This window comes from Zalophus californianus, chromosome 1 (genome assembly GCF_009762305.2).
Source record: "Zalophus californianus isolate mZalCal1 chromosome 1, mZalCal1.pri.v2, whole genome shotgun sequence".
Taxonomy (NCBI): domain Eukaryota; kingdom Metazoa; phylum Chordata; class Mammalia; order Carnivora; family Otariidae; genus Zalophus; species Zalophus californianus.
Window position 1 is genome coordinate 52937069 of NC_045595.1, and position 23470 is coordinate 52960538.

The 23470-nt window shown below is 49.6% G+C and overlaps 2 protein-coding genes across 9 annotated transcripts in view; one reads left to right on the forward strand and one right to left on the reverse strand.

The window, feature by feature from the left end:
• The window catches only part of ATG7 (autophagy related 7), a 232123-nt gene extending 212455 nt beyond the window's left edge, over positions 1 to 19668 (forward strand). For 2 of the 3 annotated variants that reach the window (XM_027587382.2, XM_027587383.2), the window contains one exon: positions 19244 to 19658. In XM_027587382.2, the coding sequence (XP_027443183.1) occupies positions 19244 to 19276 (33 nt within the window). In that variant the 3' untranslated portion in view covers positions 19277 to 19658. Of the gene's footprint in view, positions 1 to 19243 lie in introns of all 3 variants that reach the window. The other variant, XM_027587384.2, reaches the window with a different exon arrangement.
• A 784-nt stretch (positions 19669 to 20452) lies between these two features.
• VGLL4 (vestigial like family member 4) overlaps positions 20453 to 23470 on the reverse strand; it is a 150981-nt gene continuing 147963 nt past the window's right edge. For all 6 annotated transcript variants that reach the window (XM_027584183.2, XM_027584184.2, XM_027584185.2 and 3 more), the window contains one exon: positions 20453 to 23216. In XM_027584183.2, the coding sequence (XP_027439984.1) occupies positions 22945 to 23216 (272 nt within the window). In that variant the 3' untranslated portion in view covers positions 20453 to 22944. The remainder of the gene's footprint in view (positions 23217 to 23470) is intronic.

Here is a 23470-nt window from a genome sequence, read left to right on the forward strand (position 1 = left end):
GCAGGGTCCCCTGCCAAACCACTGTCAGGCCTGGCCACCAAGCCTGGCCATGGGCTGGACCTGCATTCTGGTTCAGGAGGGACAGGGCCTCAAGATGGGCCGGTGGGGATGAGAGATTTCCCCTCTCTGCTGAGTAGGTCAGGGCCAGCCAAGCCAGTAGGGGTAGTTTGGAAGGACTGCCACTGCCCCAGGGCCCATGGGAGCAGGACTGGAGCAGAACTGAGAGCCTTCCAGTGGGTTTGAAATACCTCATTAGGGACAAATTAGGAAGCAAAAGAACTGTCTTTAAGGACTGCTCTTAGTGAGTATAGCCATCTCCTCATAGGCCCTCAGCTGGCCCATTCAGCCCCCTATGCATGTAGGCTCGAGGAAGTGTGCCCACCCTGTTCCATCAGCGGTGACCAGCATCATAGACTCCTTTTGTTCCATCCTGCCCGTGGAGCCTGGATTTCAGAATAGGTCAGTGCCTTCCCAGGACCTTCCCTGGGACTGCAGAGGAAGAAAGCCAAAACTTCCGTTTCCCAAGAAGAGTGCAGAGTTTCACGCACACCTAGGGAGGATGTTTGTGTTCCGTGGAGGTCGCTGCCCTTGTTTTCAGAGTAAACCTCTGTGTGAGTGCACTCCAAAAAGGGGAGTCCATGGAGAGGGGACCTTCTCACCTCTGTTTCCACAGGCGTGGACCTAGCCCAAGCCCATGGCTCTGACCCAGGAGAGCCAGGGACCACCCTGGTAGTTTAGGGTTCTAGACCCAGGTCCGCCTATGACCTTGCTTAGGCCATGTCCCTTTCTCTGGGTCTCAGTTTCCCCTTCTGTAACAGTGGGAGCTGAACCTGAACCATCTCCAGCTCTGACATTTTAGGATTCTGATCTTAGGTGTTTATGAATATGCTGACTATCCCTCCAAGATACTGCAAATATGCACACTGCTCTCCATTTCTCCTGGCACTGTCCATGATCATGTCACTTCTTGCTTAAGTTCAGTGGTTTAGAATAAACCCAGACTCTTCACCGTGGACCCTGTGAAGGCAGACTTCCCATGCCTCTGCCTGGGGCTTTTCCCACCAGGACCCCATGTTCCTCTGTCAGCCTCTGGAGCATGCCCCGCCCTCACCCGCCTGCTGGTCTTGCACCTGCCCTTTTCTTCACCTACAGCCACCCTCCCTCTGCCCTTTGATGGGCTGGCTCCCTCCCATCTTCAGATCTCAGCTTAAATGTCACCTCCAAGAGGCTTGACTCAAAATCCCTGTCTAAAGTAAGTGCTCCTCTGTTTTTCCACCTCTCACTCTGTGTTTATTTTCCTTCATGGTACTTACATGTCTTGGAGCTATTTTCTTAGATCTGGTTATGTGTCCATCTCTTGTTTGCCTGCACTAGAATGTGGGCTTCACACAGGCAGGGACCCCCAAGAGTAAGGGCCTTCCTTCTCTGTCCTCATCTGCTACTAAACACCCAGCACCTAGCATAGTCCCTACCACACAGCGGGTGTCCCATAAACGTGTGTTGAATGGATGCATGGTTGAATGGATGGGTACTCCTCCATATAAAGAGCTCTGTTTTTCCTCCTGACCACTCAGGCCCCATTTTCCTTCAAGGATCTGGACGTAGCGAAAGGGGGATTCTCAAAAAAAGCACATGTCCATTATGAAGCTCTGAATCAGTAGCCAAGAGGTGTTTTTACTCCCCACTTTACTCTTTGCTCCCATGGCCTCAGCGCACCTGGACCAGATTCCTTGAACTTTTCCTAAGGACCTGCTCAGTGCCAGGTTCCGGGTTAGTGCTTTCCAGTCATTATTTTATTTACCCTTGGTGACCTTTGTGAGGTTGAGTATCAGAGATTAAGTCACGTTGCCTAAGATCGCAGAGCTAGGAAGTAGTGGAGCCTTTCCCCAGGTCCGGTGATGTTTCCTTCATACCCCATGCCACTGAGCCAAGCCGTGACCCTGAGCATCACAGGGGCCCAGGAATGGTACTGGGCCCGGGAGGGCCAGCAGGTACTTGTGTGTGACTTCAGACGGCCTCTGTGGTCCTCCTAGCTAGGAGAAACATGCAGCCCAGGCTGACTGACATCCCTGAGTGTCATGGGAGCCTGAGGTAAGGTCTTGGCAATTCTAGAGACCCAGGGTCTGACAAAGCATGGGAGTTGTGTTAGGATTAGTGATAATGGAAAGCCTGCGGGATGGGCTGGGTGATGCTGCCCACTCCGCAGTGACCCGCAACCGCTTCAGGAAGGCCTTTCCGAAGGGGCCAGCACAGATGCTATCCTACAGCTGCCATCCCTTCGGGGGATGGTTCTCTTGGTAAGACACCCACTTGGTGAGGAGCCTCAAAATAGACCTGTTTGCCAGAAGCTGCAGTGAAGAGAACACAAGGCATGGAAGCAGAGAGACCTGGGTTTGAATCGTAGCTCTGCTGTTTCCTGGCTGTGTGACCCTAGGCAAGTCATCTGCCCTCTCTGAGTCCTATTTGAAAATGACACAGAATCAGCACTTAATAATTCTTGTGCCTGAGTGAGTGAGTGAGTCCTCCTGAAGGGACAACAAAAAAGAGGAAATAGCTTCATGGTATTTTCAGCACGAAGAGGTTTTTTTAGGGTATTATTATATGAGATTGATTAGCCACAACTTCCAAGAGCTTATCAGAAAATGTTAATGATATGAATAGGGATTTTTTTTTTTCTTCAGGTTGTAAAGTTGTGTCTCAATAATTTTAAACAAATAACAGCACGTACTCGTGTGTTTACCTTGTCAGGCACTATTCTGAGCACTTTATATTTCATTTAATTATCACAACAATCCTATAAGGGAGATACAGTTTGGGCTTTGTTGTTGTTGTTTTATTATTATTATTATGTTCAATTAGCCAACATATAGTCATTATTAGTTTTTGATGTAGTGTTCAATGATTCATTAGTTGCATATGACACCCAGTGCTCATCACAACATGTTGGGCTTTGTTTTTAGGATGAGAAAAACAGGCACAGAGAGATTAAGGAAGTTGCCCAAGGTGACACAGCTAGCAAGTGGCAGAGTAGGGACACCATCCGGGAAGTCTGACTTCAGAGGCTGAGCTCTTAGCTCCTGGGCTAAGTGATTTAGTGTTGCTTAGTGACTAAAGAGGAGTCCCAAGCAGGATGCAGAGTGAGAGAAGGTGTGCCATTTAGCTGAAGAAACAAGGAAACACTGGACTGTAATGATTCTGTTCCACCTTAAGTGATTGGGAAACACAACTTCTAGATAAAATGTCTGGGAAATGGTGTCGGTACTAAAAGGGTAGAAGTGGGGTCCCCCTTTAGGATTGCCAACCCTCTGCCATTTTGGAATGGACAGTATTCCTCTTTTATATTTTTGGAAACTATTATAAATATGTATTTATATTCTGTGAACTCCCCCTTTTAGCTGTGTTTCTTTTTTTGCTAAATTTTTAAAAGATCAAATTTCTTACAGTTACTTATTGTAATTCACTACAATAAAATGTATGTAAAAGTGTACATTTCTATGAGTTTTGACAGCCTTACACACATCTGTATAACCATACCACAAAATAGGGACAATTTCTATCACCCCAAAAGGTAAAGATTTCCCGGGGGCCCTTCACAGTCAAATCACACCCAGCCCACAAACAAGGGTCTGTTTTCTGTCATTATAGGTCCCGCTTGTATTTTCTAGGGTTCCATACAAATGGAACCATATTTTTTGTTTTAGTTTATTTTTTATTTTTTAAATTTATTTTTGTCAAGACATAATTAACATACAACACTGTATAAGTCTAAGGTGTACAATGTTGATTTGATACTTGGATATATGACAATAAGAACCACCTTAGTGCTGGCTAACCCCTCCACCAAGTTGCAGCCATTTCTTTCTCAGGGTGGGAAAAGTTAAGATCTAGTCTCTTAGCAGCCTTGAAGTATATAACATAGTATTGTTGACTATAATCACTGTGCTCTGCATTAAATCTCCAGGACTCACTCATCTACTGGTTGCAGGTTTGTACCCTTAAACCACATCTCCTCAGTTTCCTCACCCCCCAGCCCCTGGTAACCACCATTCTACTCTCTGTTTCTGAGTTGGGCTATTTTTATATTCCACATATCAGAGGTACATACAGTATTTGTCTTTCTGCGACTTATCTCACTTAGAATAATGCACTCATCCATGTTGTCACAAATGGCAGGATTTCCTTTTTTCTCATGGCTGAATAATAATTCATTTGTTTCTACACCACATCTTCTTTATCCATTCAGTTGTTGACGGACACTTAGATTGTTTCTGTAGCTTAGCTGTTAGGAATGATGTTGCAGGGAGCATGGGGGTGGGTCCATCAGTCTCTTCAATATCATGTTTTCATTTCCTTTGGATATATACCCAGCAGTGGGATGGCTGCATCACATGGTACTTCTATTTTTAATTTTTAAAGGAGTCTTCATACTCTTCTCCATGGTGGGTGCACCAGCTTGCATTCCCACCAGCAGTGTGTAAGGATTCCCTTTCTCCATGCCCTTGCGGACACTTAGCTCCTATCTTCTTGACCATCGTTATCCTAACAGGTATGAGGTGGTAATCTCATTGTAGTTTCAGTTTGCATTTACCTTATGGTTAGTGATGTCCAGCATCTTTTCATGTACCTGTTGGCCATTTGGGTGTCTTTGGGAAAAAATGTCTATTCAGTTCCTCTGTCCAATTGTTGGACAATTGTTACTGAGTTGTAGGAGTTCTTTACATATTTTGGATATTAACCTCTTATCTGATATATGGTTTGCAAATATTTTCTCCCATTCCATAGGTTACCCTCTCATTTTGTGGGTTTTTGTTGTTATTGCTGTTGTTTTTGTTCTGTTTTCTTGGTTGGTTTGCTGTGCAGAGAAGCTTTTTCGTATGACATAGTCTCACTTGTTGAGTTTTGTTTTTATTGCTTTTGTGCTTTTGGTGTCACATCTAAAAAAATCATTGCCAAGACCAACATCAAGCAGCTTCTTTCCTATGTTTTCTTGTAGGACTTGTACAGTAGGAGGTCTTGTGTTTAAGTCTTTAATCCACTTCAAGTTAATGTTTGTAACGGCGTAAGGTAGGGGTCTGGCTTCATTGTTTTGCTTGTGATTATCTAATTTTCTCAGTGCTGTTTGTTGAAGATACTACCTTTTCCCCATTTTGGCACCTTGTCAAAAATTAGTTAACCATCAAAGTGGAGGTTTATTTCTGGGTTTTCAATTCTGTTTTGTTGATCTAGGTATCTATTTTTATGCCAGTATCATACTATTGTAATTATTATAGCTTTGTAATACAGTTTGAGATCAGGAAGTATGATGTCTCCAGCTCTGTTCTTCCTCATGATTACTTTGGCTGTTTGGGATCTTTTGTGGTTCCATACAAATTTTAGGATTATTTTTTTTGAATCCTCTTTTTCTGCCTTCTTTTGCTCAGTGTGATATTATTGAGATCCATCCGTGTTGTGGTATGTCTCAGTTGTTTGTCCCTTTTTACTGCTGAATAGTATCCTATTTTATGAATATACCATACTTCACTCATTTATTGATGAGTGTTTGGACTGTTTCCAGTTTGGGACTGTTATAAATGAAGCTCCAATGTGTGTTTATGTACAAATCTTTGTGTGGACCTATCTTTTCATTTCTCTTAAGTGATTACCTAGGACTGGAATTGCTGGGTTTTAATGTTAAGTATACATTTAATCTCTTAAACTATCAAACTGGTTCTTAAAGTAGCCATACTATTTGCTGTTCCCACCAGCAGTGTTTGAGAGTTCTGGTTGCTCGCCTCCTGGTCAGCACTTAGAGTTGGCAGTCTTTCATTTTAGCTAGTTTGCTGGGTAGATGGTGGTAGCTTGTGGTTTTTTCTTGCAGTCCTCTGACAATGGATGCTGAACATCTTTTCATGTACTTATTTGCCGTCTGTGTGTCTTCTTTTTGTGACATTTCTTTCAAATCTTTTGCCACAGTTTCCATTGGGTTACTTATCTTATTATTGGGTTGTAAGAGTTCTTTATATTTTCTGGACATAGGTTCTTTGTCAAGTATATGTACTACATGTAGTTTCTCCATATCTTTGGCTTGCCTTTTCATTTTCTTATGTCTTTAAGAAAGAAAAAGTTCTGATTTTTGACGAAGTCAAGTTTATTAATTTTTTATTTTATGTTTCATACTTTTAGTATCTTAAGCATTCTCTGCCTGCCCCAATGTCTCATTAATTTTTTATGTTCTTTTTTAGAAGTTGTATACTTTTACATATATGTCCATGTTTCATTCATTTCAAGTTAATTTCTGTATATGGTTTGAAGTAAGGGTTGAGATTCGTTTTTCTCCGCATGGGTACCTCATTGTTCCAGCACCATTTGTTAAAAAGACTCTCCTTTCCTCATTGAATTACTCTGGCACCTTTGTTGAAAGTCACTTGACCCGGTATATGCATGGGTCTCTTTCCGCTCCTCTACTCTTTTCTGTCCTTACTTCAGCACCACACTATCTGATTCCTGCAACTTTGTACAAGGTCAGAGGCCTGTGTCTGTCTCATCCTATGGCCTCTGCTGGGGGGGCCCAGAGGCAGCACCCTCAGGACTCTGTGCAGGGATACCAAACATTTTCTCGAAGGTCTGCAGGGACTGAATCAGGGCCCTCTTGTGATATTCCAGGTCACCTGCCTTAGCATTATTTAAAGTTTCAAAATTATCTCTTACCAGGTAAAGTCTGTGTATGTTTATATCCTGTATTCACCTCGCTCTAGAGCTCTGAGCTCTCACTCGTTTCTCCCTTCCCTCCATCCTCTCTCCAGTGTTGACCCCAAAAGCCCTTTGAGGTAGAGAACAAAGATGCTAAAGTGTCCGCCTTTTTACAGTGGCACTTTTCAGAAAGTTTTCTAAGGAAGGAAAAGAAGAACTACATAATGGAAACCATTTTGCAGCCTCCAGCATGGCCATTTATCTCAATAACCATTTCATTTAAAATGTGGGCCAAACATATAAATCATATCTTGAAAGAAAGTATGTTGGTGCCACAGAAATTGCCCTGTATTCTTACCACCTAATTTGAAAAATGTGTTTTGAAGCTGGGAAGAAAGCAAACAAGCCTGGGGCCCGGCCGCCCTTCTCCCACACGTCCCCTTCCTTCCCTCTGTCCCCAAAATAAATCCACACTACTCCCCAAACTAAGTAGAGAAGCTGAAGCACGTAACACACACCCTGTTGTTAGTCATCCTCTGGGGCTGCAGCTGCTATTTTGGAGGCTTTGCCTTTGAATGTCACTTGGTAATGAGGAGTGGAGAGCCCAAAAAACCAGGCTGCTCCCCACCAGTCCTTGGACTCGACTGACCCCTCTCAAGCCTCAGTCACATCCTTGTCCTTAGGCAATAAACACTCATTCGAGCTCTCAGATATTGGTGCTCCTTTAAGGACACATCCAGAGGGAGGTCGCTAAATATAGCAGAGCTCCGAGGTCCATTTTCCAGACTAATCATAAGGGGAGACACTCGGCAGCCGGTGCTGGGGGCTGGGAATTCCTCGGGCTCCCATGGAAACCTCACCAAGGAGTCCATGGTTAAGATGACGGCCTCTCCTCCCTGGCCCGAGGTTTTTTACCCGAGGTTTTTTACAGTGCTTCTGGGCACTTCGGCAGCCAGCACGCTCGCCCCCAGGGGCCCTCGGGGCACAGCGGCCCACTCCACTTGCCACATCTTCTTCTGGCGGGAAAGTGCCATGTGAGCTTTGTAAAAACAAGTAAAGAAGAAAATTGGCACCCGTGACTCCATTACTTGGAAGTTATTGTTCGGTTTTGCTTTTTCCTTCTAGCTTTTTTTTTTTTAAACCATGGGTGTATATGATTGGGGCACACGGTTTTGTTTTCTCTTTTAATGTATATGTTTCTGACGATTTTCTCATATTATTAGAACTTGCTTGAAAACATGTTAAATGCCTGCCTACTACTCATCCTGTACACAGGCCAAGCTCTCTGACCCAGTCTCCCCTGGTGTAGGGGCGAGGACAGGGGTCCCAGTTTCTCTCTCCTGCCCCAGGGGATGGCTTGAGACTAGTGTCCCCCATGAAGCATACCTTCTCCCCTGCCTGCTTTCTGTCCCTCTCTTCTGGCCTTGGAGGCCTACTTAGCCTGCTTAGCCCCTGGTGGGAAGATGGAAACGAGCAGCCCTTCCTCAGGTGGACTGTCATGGAGCCTCCCTGGGTGTTGTCACCTGAGGTCTGCACCTCCCCAGATGGAAGGGAGCTGCAGCCTTGACCTTGTTTTCTATTCTTCCTCCCCCAAGCCTAGTAGCCACTCTTAGCAGCCTGTTCTCCACTGCTTACCTTCCTTGCTTACTTTAAGATGACAACTCTCCAGGGCATCCTATCCCTGTCTGTGTTTCAGGTGTTAGCTGGGTTCTTGGTACCTGGGCCAGTGAATTTAGGAACTGAGCACCTCCCCAGTGCTTCCCCAAGTGCAGGTCTGGTGTGTTGGCCTGTCTTTTTTGCTGGATCTAGGTTCTGAAACACTAGGCCATTTTTTCAGACCCCCCCTTTTGTCAGTTGCAGCCCAGAGCATCTTAGTTGGGGGTGCTGTGGGAGAGGATCGGGGGCAGAGGCCCCTCGAAGGTGGCATGTGAGCCACATGTGTGCACAGGCCTAGGCCCTGCCTCCTCCCTCGATGTACCTTTGATCAGTTGTTCAGCCAGACAGAGGCGTCCTTCCCCCCCCCCCGCCCACCGCACGGGGAGAGGCACCCCATCCTGCTGCCAGCATGGAGCATTTTCTTTCTCCTTTGTCCTCCTTCACCACTGGCTGCCCAGTGTACTTTGTATAAGTCATTGTTTGCATCTTACCAGCTGCCTGGGCCACAACTATTTCTTTCTGGTAAAACCTTAACCTTGTGCTGGAACCCCTGCCACAGTGGGGTCATGGGGCGGTGCATGCTGGGTCCCTGAATTGGCACGTGGGGGGGGTGGAAATGGGGAAGTTCTCCACCAGAAGACTGTAGCACTGGAAGTTGCCCCAAAAGTTCTAGCTGCCCCTATCCCACTTCCCTCCGCCAGCCCTCAGCTGCCTGTTGTCTGGGACACTGAGTTTGGGGCTGGGTCATAATTCCTCTCCCCAATCAGGTGCCCATGAGAGGCCAGGTTGGAGGAGGTAGTGAGTGTTCGGGATCCAAGGGTGGAAAAGCCAGGGGGCACCTTTAAAAAGGAAGGTACCAGAGCAGTCATATATAAGAAAAGGGAGTGCAGAGCCCTGTGCGTGGGGTGGGGAAGGGGTCATTTCATCTCCACTGAAGGAGGACGAAAAAGACCTATGGATAGAGCAGGAGCAAGGGGCCCCAGCAAGGGCGCTGGTGACAGACAACAAGGGCGCTTGGAAGTCCCCCACAGGGCGGTGCTCGAGCCCCAGGGCAGCACTAGCTGTCTGCTCCAACCTTCCTCGTACAGACTTTCTGCCCTTTCTCCTCTCCCTTGTTTGTCCCTTATGGCCATCACCTGCTTATACCAGCTGGCCTGGGCAGTTCACATCAGCTACACCTGCCTTGGCAGAAAGGCAGAAGGATCTCAAAGTTTTCGGATCCCATGGTAGAGACATGGATGCTGGGGCACACAGTTCATCCTCTCACATTCTGGACTTACTGTGAGAGAGAGGGCAGGGTTATTCCTGAGTTGGTCCACATCCCCATGCTGTGATGTGAGCTCCAGGTGGGAATCTGGGAACTGGGGAGTCAGAACCTGGGCCTTAACCCAGTGGCACCTCCTGTGGCCCTCCCCGGACACACGCTGCACAAGTGGACCTGGGTTGGGCATGGTCACAGGTTAGCCTGAAAGGCCCCCCAACTGCTACGTACAGAGCATCCTTTTGGACTAGCACCCATCCTGCACTGGGGTCCTTAGACTCCAGAAGCAAGAATTGTCTACCACTGTGCATTGCCGTGGCCTGGCTTGGGACCTGATGGTGGGGCCCAGGAAGGAGAATAAGAGTCTCAGTGGTCTGGAGCCCAGGCCCCCCTTTGAAAAGTCAGCTCTGCTGCCAGGAGATACCCACAGCCTTGTCCCACCATCCTTTGGGGTTTGGAGGGCAAGGGCTTGACTTGCCTGAGTCCCCAGCAACCATCTGGACTGAGGGACCCTTTCCTTTACTGTTTGATTCTTGGGTATTATGTTCACACCAAAAGTTGCCCTTTCTTTTCTCCACTGTGGTATCATATACAGAGCAGATGGTTTTGAGTCACTGTTCATTGAAAGGCTGTGTATTGGGCCGGACTCTGTGCCAGAGCCTGGGGCACAGCAGTGAACTGAGCCTGGACTTCCCCTCAGGCGGCTCACCTTCCTGGGGGGAGTCAGGCAGATGCACAGACTAAAATGGCAACAAATATGGTAGGGGCGCTGAAGGAACCAAAGGGCTTATTTGCACCAAAGAATGAGGGGAGGCTGTTTCAAATGGGTGATCAGGGAAAACAGCAGACACACACAGGCAGGAGCGAGGCAGGCAATGAGGTCATGGGGAGGGTCGTCCATGCCCAATGGAGGTGTGTGCGAGAGCCCTGCAGAAGGGAGGAGCTCTCAAGCTCAGGGGGCTGGAAGCAGGTAAGCAAGGAGTCGCGGGAGGTGAGCTTGGAGAGGTCAACAGGGCCATGCATGGGGGCCTAGGGGCACAGAAACAAGTGTGGGTTGCACTCTCCCTGTGTGAACAGCACTCCAGGGACTATGGAGACCCAGGGAGAGCAACCAGGGGCCAATGACACCTGAGGACAACAAATCTGTTCTCTCGTGGACATCCGGAGTCTGCCGAGTGGCCCTGGAAAAGTCCTTCCTCCCTCCTGATGATACCAAGGTGTCTCCCCTCAGGGGCTGTGGCAGAGACCTACCTGCACGATGCCCAGGGTGGGGCGGGGGACTTGGCCAGACTCAGGCTTGCAGCTGGCCATCTGCTCTGCCCCCCACTCTTTTCCTCCCCCTGCTGGGCCACCTTCTCCCCTCCCTTCCTGTCCTTGAACATGACCTAGGATGTCAAGGACCAAGGGCAGGTCCACAGTCTGCTGGCCATGGGAGCCCTACAATCCCTATCCTCTCTCTGGGCCTTGGCTGTGATTGGGCCACTGCTCTGGGCAGCCCTGACTGGCTCGGCCCTCTGGTGGGCGTGTCGCTGGCTGGCTGCCCCCCAAATCTATTCGGAGCCTCTTCCTCCACTGGTCCCCATGGTCCCTCGGAAGTCTGAAGAGGCTCACAGACTTCCAGATTCCTGCCCCTCAGACAACATGAGGGTTAATGCCCTCCACTGTTTCCCATAGTTTAAAGGAAGGTACTGACCACCTGGACAGGCAAGAAATGGAAGACAGCCCCTGTCCGCCCCCCCACACCAGCCTAGTGCCGCCTACCCAGGGAATGTGTTTTTGAATAAGTGATTGTACATGAGTGAATGAATGATGGCTATAGTGGAATCTGTTTGGAAACATGATGGGGCCTTCATTCTTTCCCAAGTGGACCAAACCCTGGCTGGGAAGTCTGCTGGGGAAGTCCACGCTGATGTCTTCATCTGGTCCCCAGCCAAGGCCACCCCCTAGACCCCTCTGTTCTCTGACTTTCCCGCAGAAAGATACATACCTGTAAGGATCCCAGAGAGGAGGTGTGGGGAACAGGGCTGCTCAGAGGCCCAGAGAGATCTGGATATTTCCATTCTTATATTAAAAAATAAAGAAATGCCCAAACTGGGTTTCAGAAACTGTGGTATATTTTAAATGTTTACATTTAACAAATGAACACTTTTAACACACGTACACAAATATAATCGTGCCATTCACAGGGTAATTACAGTGTTTATAAAAGAAAAACCTTAGTTCGAGGCAGGCTCCAGGCAGTGCGGTCCAGAAAGGGGACCCAACTTTGGAATTGGATGATGAACGGCTCCTCTCAAATGTGTCTGTCTCATTTGGAGGGAGCAGAAAGTGAAACCTTAGGACCCTCTGGGGGTGTGCGGTCCCGGTCCCGCTGCCTGTTCTGCCTGGCGTCTTATGATGAGTTCTGTTGTGGGACGGTCCCCCTGCTTCAGAGCAGCGGCCCCAGCCCCACCGTCCCCACGCCCACCCTGGCTTGAGGTGCCACGGCGCCACCTCCGGCCGGGCCCACCCCCTGCTGCCAGGGCCAGGAGCGTGGGCTCAGGGCAGAAGCGTGGCCTCGCCTCCTGACCCTGCCGGGGTCAGAGGACAGAGGGCGGGGGACCCCGGCAGCCAGGACAGGTCAGAGGCCGGCCTGCGCGGGCCCACGGGTCCCGTGCGCGCCATCCGGCGGTCGGGCAACTCACCGCGCATCACGCCGGGAAGCAGGTTGGGAGACTTGTCCGTCATTGGTTTCTTCAGGAGGAATTGTGTTGAACAATAAGGAAGTGGTGAGATCAAGTGGAAAAGCGTCAGTCCGACCCTTACTAGCTGGGTCTCCTTGACAAGTTACCTGATTCCCTCTGGGCTGCAGTTGCCTACTCTGTGAACGGTCACACTGCCGTCCTCGGGCTCTTGAGAAGACTGAGCGCACACATGGGTTTGGTGAATGATACCCACTGTCCGGATAGACCCCATTTCCACTCATCAGTTGGGAGACATCTGTGTTGTTTCCACTTTTTGACTTTTATGACTAATGCTGTGAACGTTTTTGTACGGACGTGGGTTTCCATTCTCTCAGGTACACACGCAGGAGTGGGACTGCTGGGCCACAGGGTCACTCTGGTTAACTTTGTGAGGAACGGCCAGGCTGTTTTCCACAGCGGCCGCGCCCCTGTGTATGTTCCCAGCAGCATCTGAGGGGTCCAGCCGCTCCGCGTCCTCACTAGTACCTAGTCTCTGCCTTTCTGATTAAAGCCATCCTAATGGGTGCCACGTGGTGTCTCTCCACGGTTCTGATTTGCATTTTCCTAATGACTAATGATGTTCAAGTATCTTTTCATGTTCTTCTTAGCAGTTTACGTCTTTCTCGGAGAAATATCTACTCAGCTCCTTTACCCGTTCATAAATTAGGTTGTCTTTTCACTACTGAGTTGTAAAGGGTCTAGACACAAGTCCCTTATCAGATGTATGATTTGCCCAGATTTTCTCCCGTTCTGTGGGTTGTCTTTCCACTTTCCTAATAGTGTCCCTTGAGGCACAACATTTTTTACTTTTGATGAGGTCCAGTATATTTATTTTCTTTTTTTTGGTTTTGTTGCTGTGCTTTCAGTTATTTTTCTTTTTGATTTAATTTTTTGACTATATAAACATGGACCTGATGCTCAAGTTACAAGGGATGCTCAGACCAGCCTCGCCCCCATCCCACCCACCTGCTGTAGGGAACCATTAAAATTAATTTCCAGTTTATCAACTGTGTGTTTATTTTTGCAAAATTTTAAAAGAATGTAATGTTATTTTCTCTTCCATCTCATACAAAAGGTGGCATGCCACAGACACTCGCGCTTTTCTTTCCCTCACTAAGGAAATCCGGGAAATGGCGCCCTTCTGTTCACTGAGCTTCCTTGCTGTGTTTTAGGGCCACGGCGGCCCCTCATGTGGCTGTGCAGCAAATGGCTTAGCGAGCTGATCCCCCACTGAGGGTCACTTGGGCTGTGTCCAATCTTTGCCTGTAACAACCCATGCAGCAGTGAATCACGCCCTTTTGTATTTGTGGAGGTGTATCCTTAGGACAGACTCCTAAAAGTCGGCCTGCTGGGTCAAAATCCGAGACAAGGAGTTCTGTCGGAGAGTGCCGCTTGCCTCTGTAGGGCTTTCGTGCTGTTTATCCTACCAGCTTCCACCAGGAGGGCTGCTTTCCCACAGGTTCAAAAAATACCATGAATGAATGTATTGTCGAGCTTTGGGATCTGTGCCCACCTGATAGGTGAGAAAATGTTCTGTGCAGCTTTTAAACTTTTTATTAAGATTTATTTATTTGAGAGAGAGAGAGAGACCAACGGGCGGAGCAAAGGGAGATGGAGAGAATGTCAAGCAAACTCCCTACCGAGCATGGAACCCAACTCGGGGCTCGATCCCATGGCCCTGAGATCACGACCTGAGCCGAAATCAAGAGTCGGGTGCTCAAACTGACTGAGCCACCCAGGCATCCCTGTTCTGTGCAGCTTTAAAAAAATCAACTTTATTAAGGTGTAATTTGTGTATAGTAAGATGCACCCATTTAAAGTGCATAGGTTGGTGAGTTCTGACAATCTGCTGTCACCATAGATTAGTTTTGCCACGTCTACATTTTACATAAATGGATCCATAGGGTATGTAGTCTTCTGTGTCGGGCTTGTTTGACTCAGCACAATGGCTCTGAGACGCATACGTGTTGCTGCATGTATTTGTGGTCCGTTCCTCTGATGGTGAGTAGTCCCCATTGTGTGGCAATACCATTCTTTGTTTCTCTTTGCCTGCCAATGGCCATTGGGATTGATTCCAGTTTGTGCCTATTATGAATAGAGCTGTTATGAATATACTTGCACAAGTCTTTTTGTGGACACGTGCTTTCATGCCTTTGGGGTAAAGAGGAGTAGAATGGCTGCTTCATATTGTATGTTTAACTTTAGATGTCACCAGACCTTACTCCCAAGTGGCGATGCCAGTTTCTGTCCCTGCACAGCACTACGTGCGTTCCTGTTGCTCCACACTCTCACAAGACCTTTGGTGCTACTAACCTTTTTTATTTTGGCAGTTCTAGAAGGTACAGCTTGGTGTCTCTTTGTGGTTTGCATTTCCCTGAGGACTAAGGATGCTGAGCACCTTTTCAGGTTCTTACCATTTTATTTCCTTTTTTGTGAAGTGTCTATTCACATCTTTTGCCCATTTAAAAAAAAAAGTTACCTGTCTCTTTATTATTGAACTATAGTAATTCTTTGTATATTCTGGCTACAAGTCCTTTTTATATACACTGTGAATATTCTAGTCTCTGGTCTGCCTTTTCATTTTCATAGTGGTATCTTTTAGAGACCAGGAGTTTTGATTTTTGTGAAGAGTCAGTATTTTTTCTGCTGAGTATTTGTGTCCTGAAAAATTTTAGCATTTCTCTTATTCTGAGCAGCTGAGCCCCTTTTCTTATGTTTAAAGGCTGTTTGCCTATCTTTTTCTATGAACTCACTGTCCATGTCTTTGGTCTGTGAATCCTTTTATTGGTCTTTCTCTTCTTGATTTGTAAGAACTATCTGTATATTAGGGCGATTAGCCCTTTATGGGCTGAAGTGGTGTTTTCTCCCACTTTGTTGTCTTTCCAACTTTGCGTGTAGTTTTTTCTGTGCAAAATTGCACACATGTGTTTTCACATAATCCACTGTATCTGTTTTATTGCTTATAGATTTAAGGCTATAGGCTCCTCACTCCCAGGTTATAAAGGAATTCACTGATGTTTGTTTTGTATGGTTTCACTGTCATACGTTTAGATCGGTTCCATTTGGAGTGGATTCCGATGTACAGTGAAGCATGGAATCAATTTTATCATTTTGCAAATGGCCGTCCAGCTGTCCCTGTATCATCTATTAAAAAGTCCATCTTTTTCTAATGGTTTGAGATCACCTTCCCCAGACCTTTATCATTAAGATACTAAATCTCCATATGTACTTGGACAGAACTCTTCTGTTGTTTCTGGACTCATTTCGTGCCCAGGGCCCATCTGTCTGTTCCCATGGTGATGCAACCCTCTTCTAAGTTGTCAGCTTTATGACCTGCTTGAACATAGAGCAAGGGAACCTCCTCATTATTATTCTTCACAAAGGTTTTCCTAGATATTCTTGCTTGTTTATTTTTTCCCCATAAACCTTAGAACCAGCTTGTCTAGCTCCAGAAAAGATACTTGTTAATTTTTTTCAAATGGAGATTGTGGTAAATTTCTATATGAACTTGGGCGGACCTGTCGCCCTGTGCGCTTTCCCCCTTTGTTCCAGTGTACTTTTCACAAGGCCCTGGCAAGGGCCGTGCGGGGCTGAGCTGACAGGTTTTTTTCACTTGGATGTTATCCATTTCATGTAGGTTTATTCCCTAGGAATTTCTCTTTTTCATCGCTCTTACAATGGGTTCTTCTCTGTTTTCAAACTAGCTGCTGTTTGCATATATGAAGGTGGAATTGGTTGTCGGTCATTTTATACCTTGCTGCCTTATTGAATATTGTCTTTATTCATCTCAACATTTATTTTCTTGGGTTTTCTAGGTGCGCAAAAAGAGACCATTTCTCTCTTCCTTAGGGTATGAATATTTTTAAAGCTGTGTTATATATTGCCAAATCTCTTCTTTTGAAAAATATGGTACCAATTTATGTTCCTGCTGGAAGTATTTTGCCACTCCCTTGCCAGCACTGAGTATCAGCATTTTTTAAATCTTTGCCAGTTTAATACAACCTTCATTCATTATGAAGAGGACATTCATGGGCCCTCTTGTCCGCCAGGCGCTATGAGGGAGGCTGAGGACACAACCCCCCTCCACACCCCCTAAGCCTTATTCTAGGGTGAGATGAGACGAAAGTTTGTTTTTTTTCTCCTCCAGCTTTACTGACAAAAAATGTATAAATTTAGGTTTTACAAAGTAGTGACTTAATATACATTATGAAATGGTGGCCACCGTGAAATTACTTACCATATCCATCCCCTCACATGGTTAGTGTGTGCGTGTGTACGTGTGTGCGTGCGTGCGCGTGCGCGCGTGCGCGTGCGCGTGCGTGCGTGTGTGTGCGTGCGTGCGTGCGTGCGTGTGTGTGCGCGTGCGTGCATGCGTGTGCGTGCGCGTGTGTGCGCGTGTGCGTGCGCGTGCGTGTGTGTGTGCGTGTGTGTGTGTGTGTGTGTGTGTGTGCGTGTGTGTGATAACACTTAAGATCTATTCTCTGGGCAGATTTCAAGTATATAGTATTTTTCACTATAACACCATGGTGTACATTGGATCTCCAGAACATACTCCTCTTACAGCGGAAGGTTTGTACCCTTTGGCCAGCATCTCCTCGTTTCCCCTCAGTTCCTGGCAACCACCCATCTGCTCTCTGGTTCTCTGAGTTCAGCATTTTTAGATTCCACCTATAAGTGAGATCATGTGGGAGTTGTGGAGGCTCAAGCTTCTGGAAGCTTTACAAATAAGACTGCTGCCTTCCTGGGCCCAGCCGATAGGAAAAGGACTGACTGTCCTAGTGGAGAAACCCAATTCAGGCCCAGAGAACTTTCTGGAAAATCCCTGAGCAGTTATATAAAATCCATTATCCACCCGCCCCCCCTTTCTGTAGAGTCCTGTCATAGTAAGCCTTTCGGGTGCCTTGCTTGATCCCCTGCACAACCTGGGCAGTGCCAGGAGCACGAGGCAGAGCCAGCACCCCTCCCGCCCCGCGACCCCCACCCCGTGTGCAAAGGCAAGGCCGGGTGCTGAAGACCCTACCTCATCCCTGGGCTGCAATAAAATGGACAGAGCCTCTGGAGCTCCTGCTTTTCCATAAGGCCCTGCTCTGGGCCTGGCCCGCCCAGTGTCCTTTGAAAAACCCTATCCGTTCACAGAAGGCATTGCTTGTTGACACAGACTGCCCGGGCCCTGGCTGGCATCTCTCCCACCCCCAGCAGGTTATAGCCCACCCCCGGCCCTGGCGCCACCTCCATGCAGCCTGCCCCAGGCAGCCCTTGTTGTTCATGTAACCTTTTCCCACACACCTGTGCTCCCAGCTCTGCACCTGACTGGCTGTGTGATCCCGGGCAAGCCATCTTCCCTCTCTGAATTTGTCTCCCTCTGCACCTCCCAGGCTGTGGTGGGGTGGGGGAGGGGGTATTCGCATGGGCTCTGCACAGCTGCAGCCGTAGCATGAGGAAGGGCCCCACCAGTGCGCGGGTGTTGGACGACCAAGGGAGAGAATGGATGAGCCCCACCAGTCCACCCTCCGGTAGCTGACTTTGCACTCGGGTGGTCTGAACCGGAAGATTATCACATCCAGGGGCTCCTAAGTGCCGCCTCGGCTTGGGATGCAGCCACCCTCTCCTACCCCCCACCAAACCCCATGTGAGGGTCCAGGCCCTGGAATCTATTTCAAGCCATGCTCTGGAGCCCCTGGGCCCCGAGAAAGGCAGGGCCTGCCTGGCCTCACTCAGGTCGCCGGACCCCAGCCCAGGCTCCTACCCACCTCTTCCCTGCTCCTGCAGGCAGCTGATCTTTGCTGGTGCCATCCCACCCTCGTATCTTGGGACAGTAGGGTGTATGAAAAAAGGGGGGTGGGTGTGAGAGGCACACTCACCACCAGCCCCTGGCCCAGGCAGCTGGGACCTCAGGATAAAGAAAATTTCCTTCTCTATTTATTTTCCACATCCTTGACTTTGAAAGCCAAGCTGGTGTTGATATTTACCTTGGCCGGGCCTCCCCATCTCCCCGGGCCAGCCTCGTGTAAACATGATGTTCCTTCTCTCAGCTCTGCTAGGGCTGAGGTGGCCTTTTGCAACCAGTTCTAGGAATTTTGAAAGTCTGAACGCGTAAGTTCAGGGACCAGCCCCCCAGGGAGCCCAGGGTGCGAGGAGCCCCAGGGGCCTCTGTGCTGGTGTCCGACTCCCTCCCAGGGATTCAGGCGGAGGGCTGCAGTGGAGGCGGCAGCTGGGCGGGGCCTCCGGCCTCCTCACTCCTCTTGATGGGTGACGCCGTGAGAGCCCCGCTGTCCCCTTACGCCGCCCCCGTGAAGGTTGGCCCCAGAAGTCTTGGGCTCCCTGAAGACACAGAGGGACAGAGGCAAGATCTGGCTGTCTCCCCTGGGGCTGGTTTCCCGAGGGACAGCCAGCTCATCCGTGCTTGTCCAGGTGTGCCATCTGTAGTCCGTTCGGCACCTGGAGCACGGCTGATGTGCCGCCCCAGGGCTGGGAAGTGTGTGCACAGGCCAGAGTCCCTGCCCTGGGAGGCCCTGAGAAGGAGGCGATTAGAGAGAAAGGATGACCTGGGGCAGTGGTCAGGGCGGCAGAAACAGGAGTGGGCGGGGCTGGTCGGGGCAGGGATGGCGGCTGTGCCGTGGGCGTCGGGAGGTGAGGGATGCTCAGACTCCCCGTTCAGATCCCAGCACCCCCGCCCCCAGGCTGGCCGCTGTTCGCCCACTCAGCAGTGAGGCCCGGGCAAATGACTTCCCTTCTCTGTGATTTGCTTTCATTATACAAGAACTAGGGTGTCTCTGTCCTTAGTGACAAGGGCGTTGTGAGGCGCGCAGTGTGTCATCTGCAAGTGGGAGCCGTCATTTCTTTTGCTTGCTATCACACCACCCAGATGTGAGGCCCCCACCAGTGGGCGCCACCGGGCGGCTGGACACTGAATGTCTCCCCCTTCTCCACACAGATCTGGGACATGAGCGACGATGAGACCGTCTGATATGGCCCACCCTTGCGTGGCTGGCTTCTCCCTGGCCGCCTGCTGAGGAGCCCTCGGTTACTGGAGCCGGACTGCCGCCCCCAAGATCGGTGATTCTGGGCCCTGCGCTCCTCCAACCTTTGTGGTCTCCTCCTCTGTGTACCTTGAGGACCAGGGCCCCCTCTCCACTGCCCAGGAGCTTCTGGGGTTCTCCATTTCTTATGATTCATGATCTTACCAGTTCTGAGCTAAATAATAACCTTGGCTTTGGCATTGCCATTGATCCGGGACTTGGTTCCCGCCACGAGTTCTTTTTTTTCTTGTTAAGTGTTTTGATAGTCAAAACTCCGGGATCCTTCCCACCTTGGCCCCCATGGGGCGGCAATGAGGACAGGGAACAGTCAGCCCAACACACCAAATGGGGAAATGAGAAAGCAGCTCCTTACGGCAGCCACTGTGGGGGGGGGGGGGGGGGCAAGCAAGAGAGTCCCTGGGCTGCCCTGCAAACCCCAGAGAGGGGGGCCTCCGGGCACCAACGCAGGCTGACGTCCTTGTGAGCTCCGTCAGCCTGGCCTGCTGGAGAGGGAGCGACGTGCAGGACAGAAGGGCCCGCAGTCGTCCTACTGAACCCAGAGCTCCACTACGGACAGAGTCTGCCACCCAGACAGTTCCTCCACCTCCTGGCCTGTCCTCAGCTTTGGGCAAAGCATCTGTGTCTCCCTGCTCAGGGGAGGAAAGAAGTTTCTGCTGCTGCCTTGAGCTGGTGGAAGGGCCCAGGAACAGGTCTCAGGGCCACATCCTGGTAACGGCCTGGGTGGGAGCCCCTCCTGCCCCGGAGGAGGCCTCACACCCCCAGAGCCCACTCCTCTGCGGCCAAGTGAGGGAGGCGCCTTCCCTCCCGAGGGCCCTCAGCGGTACCCAGAAGGCCCTGACTGCAGTGTGTGGTGGCACATGGTCCGGGACGCCCAGCGCTGGGCGTGGGCACTCAGGAGGGGGACGCAGCCTCTCCACACTTGTGTTCTTGGGGTGGTCTCTTCTGCCTCAGGCCTGGGACCCAAGTCAACAGCGAGGCTGAAGGCGGACTCAGAAGGGTGGGGTTTCCGCGGGTCAGGTGGTAAATGGGGCTTCTCATGGAGTCGGAGCTACAGCCGCGGGGCGCCCCCCCGCCCCAGGCCCATGGGTCACACGCACAGCCTGTGGTTTAAGAGCACTTTATTATTGTTCTTAAGGCTACTTTTAAGTACAAAAAAAAGATGGCCTGCCAAACCTTTTTTTTTTTTCTTCTTCTTCCAGGAAAAACAGGCCACAGAGAATGGTATATTACAGATTTACAAACAAGGAGAGAACGGGCAGGACGCACCGCGACGGCGTGGCTCTGTGAAGAGCTCACTGTGCTCCTCCTGAGGCCAGGGAGTGTGTCCTTTCCCGGTGAAATGTTTGGTTTTCTGCCTCCCCGCGCGCCCGGGGCCCCTCGAGGGGCCCGCCTATCCCAGATAGGCCAGTGCCGGGGCCGGGCCCGGGGAGCCCGCCCTTTGCAGAGCCCGCCGCCGCCGGCCGCTTCCCGCCGCCGCGCTCAGTAGCCTGGAGCAATAACAAACTAGTGGCTATTAAGGCAGATGCAGTGTTCTCATAGAATAACTGTGTTCCTGCACTTTTACAGACAAATCTACGACAAAAAAAAAAAAAAGATCAACTTTTTTTTCCAAAAAAAAAATATGAATGATTACAATGGGAAAGGGGAAATTAAATAGCTACATATCATTAACAAATTAATTGTTCTTCAAAAAATACCTACAAATTTCTCTGTACATTCTTTACGCACAGCGTAATGATGGTCTTAAAGTTACCTATATAAAAAAAGTGTTCTCACCGATTTTTCCTACAGAAAATATAGGGGCCCGAATGCGAAAGCCTGGAAGCCCAGTTACGTGGGGGTGAAATGTGTGCAGGGGCAAGAGGAGAAGGGCTTTTCTTCCGCCTGTGGAAAGACCTGCAGCCACCCTGGGACCACAAGAGCCGATCCGCTGACCTTTCTGCCCAGTGATGATTTTCACAACCAGCTAACCTGTATTTTTCTTATACTCAAAACCAGCCTCGAGGGCTCCCGGGCGTCCACAGCGCCTCGCAGGGGAGGCAGGCACTCCTGTGTCACCTGGCCAGGCGACTCTGTAAGCCCTCTGGTGGCCTTCTGGAGGCTGGAACGTGGCAGGCGGTGGGGGGGGGGGGGGGGGGAATAGAAATGTACGTTTACCAAAAAGAGGAGCAGCTGTTGAACATCCACAGCTGTGTCCGTCATGCTTTCTTCTTCGCCTAATTTCTAGTTAGTAGCTATTACTCTAGCAAACGATAATAAACGCAGTGATAACTGTATAAAGTCAGAGGAATGTATACTGCCTTGGCCCCAGCGTATGAGGAAGCACAGAAAATACCGTATCACAGATTGTCAGTAATCTGCTGTTCAGCCAAGAGGGTGGAAAGGGAGCAGTTTCTGCATGGAGGGAAGTTGGAAGACACAAACCCCAACTCCCCTGGGAGCTAGTAATAAGCAGACAGGGGATGCAAAAACTAAATGTCAGCCGGCAGCAAAAAACTCCAGCATCCTACACCGCGGCTGACCCACAACTGGCCTGCCCATCTCCAGGGCCTGCCAGCCCCACACTACTCGGGAGTCATGTGAATATCAAACACAAATCTCAAAGAGTACAACTGTACCAGCAGTAAGTATATCTAGGACTGTAACTGACAAAAATAAACTAATTCTGAAAAGAAGCTAGTAAGTATTAAGGTTCTTGTTTACTAGATCTATACAATTAATAGAAACCAGCTATTTTTCTCCATTAAAACATGCATCACGTTGAAAGCACTATAGAATCCTCCAACCTCAGCTCTAGTCTAACAAACTGCAGTGTTTAGGAAAGGGAGAATGCCCGTGATTGGTAGAGTCTGCAGTCCAGTTGCAAGCACCTGAAATCTAGAGAGAAAGACCTATAACCTGTATGAGACTTCCCCTTCCAAAGCTGTTTTGTCTAAATTTAAAAAAAAAAAAACAAAAAACACACAAATGGTCAGAAATGTCATCCTTAAACCCTTTGTTTTTCAGCAGTTTGCCCTCAGAGTACTAGCATCTCACAAAGTTGTCCGGCAGGCAACTTTAGCCCTCCTCCAATAGTGCAAATCAGACGCGACAGTTCTCTGTTCTCTTCAAGTAGACGCACGCACGCACACGCACACACGCACACGCAGGCCGGACCAAACACGCAACGGAAGCTAAGCCACACACACCCCGGTCTCGAGAAGCAAATTAAAAAGCACAAAGCATTTGGGTCACCAACGTCATGGCTTGTGACTGAGAAAGCGTGCGCCGTGGAGTCCTGGCCCCCGACGGGGCAGCACACCTGCATCAGAGGTTTCTTTGGTAACTGAGGCAGGAAGGCAGGACACTACGTTAGCTCTTCCTCGTGCAGCTCCTGCTATGGAGTTTGAGGGCCCCCGGGTACGAATACCAAGCAAGTACAAAAACAGAACAAAAATCCCAACAACATGGTTTTTGCGAATAAACCACCCCTCCCCTCCCCTTTCCCCCACCCCACCCCAATTTTTTTGTGTGTTTTTCCATTTTTTAAGCACTGACTGTTCAAAGCTCAGGCAAACCATGCAGATTGACATCTTGTTCAAGGGTGGCGCTCCCTTCACGAGACCACGGAGGGGGAGTGACTGTGGCTGACCATGTGCGCAGAAGGGCTGGCAGGCTGGCCCCTGCGCGAGGCCGACTCGGGGCTGCTGGATGCGCCGTCCTTGGCCGCCTTGATCTGAAGCCACGTGTCACCCAGGGCTTTGGCAAAGTGGTCGTCCACGGAGCCCGTGATGGACACCGAGTTGGGTGCCGGCTCGGGCTCCTTGTAGTTCTTGCCCAGGCTCCTGCGGAAGTGCTCCTCCACCACGGGGTCGCAGGTGGCAGTGGCTGTGGGGGAGCAGGACAGCGGCCGATCAGAGCTCTGGGGACAGAGGGCCCGTCCCCACCCACCCTGGCTCGGCACTTGGCCAGGTCTCCTCTCTGAACCTGTAACATGGCAGCGTGCCCGCCTGGGCGAGGGATGAGTTCAGAGAGAGAACATGGCCTTAAGATTGGTAGATCTTGTCCCAACCAGAGTTTCCTCCCTGGAGGGTTCTTCCCTCTGTCCCGCTCAAGACAGACACAATGCTCGCTGCATGTGT